This window comes from Stenella coeruleoalba (assembly GCF_951394435.1).
Source record: "Stenella coeruleoalba genome assembly, chromosome: 6".
In the NCBI taxonomy this organism is placed as follows: domain Eukaryota; kingdom Metazoa; phylum Chordata; class Mammalia; order Artiodactyla; family Delphinidae; genus Stenella; species Stenella coeruleoalba.
The window spans coordinates 3,771,272-3,775,991 of record NC_137151.1 but is presented as its reverse complement, the minus strand read 5'-3'; the positions used below and the strand labels follow the sequence as shown (position 1 = coordinate 3,775,991).

At 59.7% G+C, this 4,720-nt stretch overlaps 1 protein-coding gene across 1 annotated transcript; it reads right to left on the bottom strand.

Annotated features, from left to right (window-relative positions):
• Window positions 1-1,315: 1,315 nt before the first annotated feature.
• On the bottom strand, window positions 1,316-3,736 carry AMER3 (APC membrane recruitment protein 3; the record flags this gene model as incomplete). Its single annotated transcript, XM_079924388.1, has 1 exon — window positions 1,316-3,736. The coding sequence occupies one exon, from the start codon at window positions 3,734-3,736 to the stop codon at window positions 1,325-1,327; it is 2,412 nt and encodes an 803-aa protein (XP_079780514.1). The 3' UTR covers window positions 1,316-1,324.
• Window positions 3,737-4,720: the final 984 nt, after the last annotated feature.

Sequence of the window (4,720 nt, the reverse complement as noted above, 5' to 3'; positions counted from 1 at the left end):
CTCTTCTAGAAAAAGCTTCATAGCTGCCTGTGGCATACTCCCCCCCCACGCACCCCCCACCCCCGCCTGGCACCTCACCACAACAGGGCAGCTGAGGCAGGATCTAATCGTAGGGAACCCTGGCAGGGGGCTGGCTGCTGGCCTGCTGCCCTGAGGCTGGCCAAACAGACACCTGCCCTTCCTGAGGTGCGAGCCACCTTTCCCTCTGTGATTCTGAATGTTTGGTGCTGTGCACATGTGGCTTTCGAGGGGTTGGGGGATACAGCCTCATTCAAAGGTGAGCCTTCCTGAAGTGGGGGGCTAGAATGCTTGGCAGCATGGAGGGCAAGAATGGCAGTGTGGAGAATCAGTCAGCTTCTTCCCCAAGAGTATCTTGCCACCTGTAGCTCAGTTAGAGAATGCAAGCTGGGGGAAATCATTGTTTGGATGGGATGCTTTGTGACAGAGAACACCCATAGGCCAGAGTCTGCAGGGTCTGGCCAGCCCTGGCAAGGTTGCACAGGAATGCATGGCATCTGCTGGTTCAAGGCTCTTGCTGAGATGGCTGGTTCTGCTTCTGATTCCCTCAGAGAAGCCCTTCAGGGTCCCGAAGGCTGTGGCTGCTCATCCTGGGGGTGGAGAGCAGGCTGGGGTGGGGCAAGTGGGCACTCCCAAGCTCATCTGCAGCCCCCTACCCCTGTCTCAAGCGCCTACCCCTGAGCCTCAGACCCCCCACTCACATTTATTACTCTCAACCCTTGTGCAGAGTTATCAGCACAATATGTACCCTTTATAATATGTACCATTTCCATCCCATCAGTTTCAAACCCGAGCTCCTCTCTCTGACATGCTGTATGAGGAGTGGCCAAATGTGGCTACTTCACATCTGGGTTTAGACGCTTCATTTTTTGGTGGGAAAATCGGTGAGGCACATTTTGAGAGCACTAGCTTTGCGATTGTCCTTGGCCTTGGGCTGCCCGGGACCTATTCTGGCTGAGCTGGTGGGTTCAGCTATGGATGCCTCCATGTTAAAATGCCCCGCCCCACTGAGTCCTGCCACCCCCTCCCCCTCAATACAGTCCTCACATTGGGGACAAAGGGTGGAGATTTGGGTCTTAGGCTCTCCTGAGTGTGACCACAAAGACACAAGACCGTTCCAAAGGTGGGTCTCAGCCATGCTGGCCTGGGAGCTCGCACTTCCTGCTGGTTGCAGAGGATGCCCTCGTGGTCCAAGAAGCTGCAGCGGCTTTCTGGGGCACTTGCAGAGTGGGCCCCCTCCCACTGGCTGTTGGAAGTGAGGGCCAGAATTCCTGGCAGGTGATCCCAGGCAGCAGGACTGAGGGGGCTATGAGTCCAGCTGGCTCCTGTGTGCAGCCTGCTCTATAGCCCTTGAGCTGAGCTGCAGAGGCTGGTCCTCCACAGAGGCATGGGCCTGGGCATCCAGCCTGGCGGGCTCCACCCTGATCTGGCTCAGGTCCAGAATGCGGCCTGGGCACCTCTGGTCCTGTGGGCTGTGGAGTGGGCTGGCCAGGGAGGGCAGGCCACATAGGGCAGCCATGCTAGGGAAGCTGTCAGGCTGTTTCTGTTGCAGAACGTCAGGGCCCCTGGCCTGAGGCTGCCCGCAGAGCCCGCTACCTGTGTTCTGCCTGGGGGGCTGACAGTCTGGGTGGATCTGTAGGGCTGCCACCCGGGCCACACAGCCTGTCAGAGTGAGCTCTAAATCCACGGTGCTCCCCCCGAGACCTGGCCCCCAGGGACCTTGGAAACACCCCAGGTTCCCAGGAAAACTGGGCTCCTGGGAGCCAGGCCAGGCAGAGGGGTTTGGGACCTTGTTTTTGCTGGATGTGTTGGTTGCCATGGGGGCTGCAGACCCCACAGAGGAGAACGAGCCTTCAGGGTGGCCTTGTGTCCCTTCTTCCCCAGAGACCTGCACACACTCCAGAGGGGGGTCCCTGGATGGAGAGCTGGTCCCCTGCTTGGTCCCCGCTAGGACCTCACTCACTCCAGCAAGCGGGCCCTTGGGGCCTGAACATGCCCACAGCTCCTGCCTGCTGGGTGCTGAGCTCACGGAGGTCCTCCCCGCATCTAAGGCCCGGGTCCCCCCGCCCTCCAGCTTCACTGGACCTAGGCACACCTCAGAGCCAGCTCCTGGTTTCTCCACCAGTCCTCCCGGGGGCGTTGCAGGCTCCCTGGGGGCCGAGGCAGGCGGGACACGGAGCTCTGGGCTCCGGCGGAGCCAGTTGATAATGCCCATGGTGATGGCAAGCTCGGTGTCGCAGAGCTTCAGCAGGCACTCCTTGCCCCTCCAGGAGCTCTGCAGGAAGCTCTGGCTGAGCAGGTCTGGGCCTGGAGCGGCGGCCAGGTTCTCTTCTGCCCCCACGTGGAAGCTGCACATGGACAGCGGGGCTCCCAGGGCCGGCCCCGACAGACTCTCAGACACGCACAGGTCGTCGTCCAGGCTCGGGCTCCCAGGGCCCTCGGTGGGGTCATAGAAGAGCTCGTAGAGGGCGTCTCCGCTGTAGCTGTCCCTGGGGAAGGCGGCTGCGGGTGTGCCTGGGCTCGGGGCCTCCTTCTTGTCCTCCTCGAGGCCTGGTGAGAAGGAGTCGTAGTAGCCCTCGTCGCTCGTGGACACAGACTCTGGCCGCTCGCTCTTGGGCGTGCCCGTGTCTATGGAGCTGGCTTTGGAGCCGCCGTGGGGGTCCCTGCATGGGCACAGGGGGAGCTCAGCAAGCCCAGCTGCATCTGGCCTGGGCTTGTCTGTGTCTGACCCCTGGGGGCCCCCCAGCCACGGACCTAGCAGGGCGCGCTGTTGCTGCCTCACCGAGTGATTCACACGGTCCCAGAACCTGTCAAAGTCAGACATCTCGTTCTGGGCAGGCGATGCCAGCTGCTCTACGCTGCCCTGGAAGGGGCCCCTGGAAGCCATGCAGTCAGGGGCCTGGGATGCCCGGGCAGGGCTCTCCAGGCCCTCATGCAGCTCCAGGGAGGGCACTGAGCTCTCGTCTGCAAAGATCTCCCCGCAGCCGGTGAGTGAGTCAAAGCTCTTGAGCGAGGCCACATCCTCACACAGGGCCCTGCAGAGGTCAAAGGAGGAGTCGGGTAGGAACTCACTGTCAGACAGGTCCTGACACAGGCTGTCCAGTCCCAGCCCCTCGCCCAAGGGGAAGCAAGCTGTGCCTTGCTGCCCTCCAGCCTCTGATGGGCCTTCAGGGGAGGACAAGCTCTTCCCCTTGGTTGCCAGCGAGGCCAAATTCTCAGTTTTGTTTCTGCGGATGTGGAATAGATTCCGAAAACATTTCTTGGGTCGTTTCAGGGAAATTCTCTTCCTTGGGATGCTCTTGGCCACAGCTGGTACAAAGGGCATCTGGGGCACAAAGTGGCGGTAGTCAATCATGCGCTGGCTCCTGGGGGGCCCTGGGAAGCTTGCGCTGCCCACCAGCTGCCCTGTAGCTGCGGCTGCCCTGTCAGCCCTGGGCACAGTGTCTTGAGTCTTGCTCTTCTGCACCAGTTTGAAGGTGGTCCCACAGAGAGCTGCAGGCCCCCCATTGGCGTCTGGCTGGGCCCCCTTGTCGGAGCACCTGTCATATCCTTGGGTGCTGGGACTGACCTGGGGGCCCCTCTCACTGTGGGGTCGCTGCTGCCTTCCTGGTGAGACTGCATCCTCCGTGGCCGGGGCAGTGGCTGCTGCATCTGGGGGTTTCTCATGGTCAATCTGCAGGCTAGATTTGATGAATGTCTTTCCTCTCTTCAGCTCCATGCTGCAGTGTCCCTGCTGCTGTGGAGGAAAGAAGGAGGCACTCGGTATCCAAGATGGACGCCTGTGGTTCTAGAAGACATGTGTTTGCCTCCCCACCCACCCACCCCCCCACTGCCCACATGGGCATGGGAGCTGAGCTCTGACATCAGAGCTTGGATCGTCTGTGGAGGCAAGAGGAGAGGGAGATGGGAACTGCCACATCCACAGGCTTGCTGCTCCAGCCTTTGTAGATAACTGATACCCAATACCCAGAGAAGTTAAGTCATGTGCTTAAAGGCAGACAACAGGAGACAAAATGAGAGCATACTGGGGTCTGGTACTCCTGTAGTCGTGATCTTGCGACTCCCTTGAGCATCCTTTCAGAGCTTATCTGGGCAAGTTAGACTTCCATGTCCAGGCCCGGCACTCTACCCACAGCACCATATCCTTAGGAGGAGTATCATGGCCCTTCTGAGTGGATGAAGCAGAGGACTCAATAAATAAGTTGCTTCCTTCATGCAAGAGACAGGGAAACCCAAGCCTACTTCCTGGGCTGGGCGCAGTGGGCCATGTGGGTGTGGGGGGAGGGAAGACACATGCATGCCCTCCAGGACTGCTGCATCTGTTTGAGGAGGGAAGACTCAGTCTACACAGAGGCCATCAGGCAAGGCACAGCCAAGCATCTCATGGTGCACGAGAGCTTGCGCACGGAGGAGAGAGCAATGTGGCAGAAGGCAAAGGGAGGAGACAAGCAGGAGACCAGGAACAGGCAGACGGGCCACACACAGCACACCATGAGCTGGAAGAGCAGGCAGGGGTCGTCTTTTGTGGACGTCCTAACTGATAAACATTGCTACCTGGAGTGCCATCCAGAGAAAGGCTCTGATGCCCAGTCTGAGTTCAATGGGAAAGAGTGCTGGAATAGCTTATTGATGTCTGTCCTGGGTTCGGGAGTGGGAAGGTGGTAAGGGTGTTAACAACTTGATCATCCTTGCACAGCTGGGG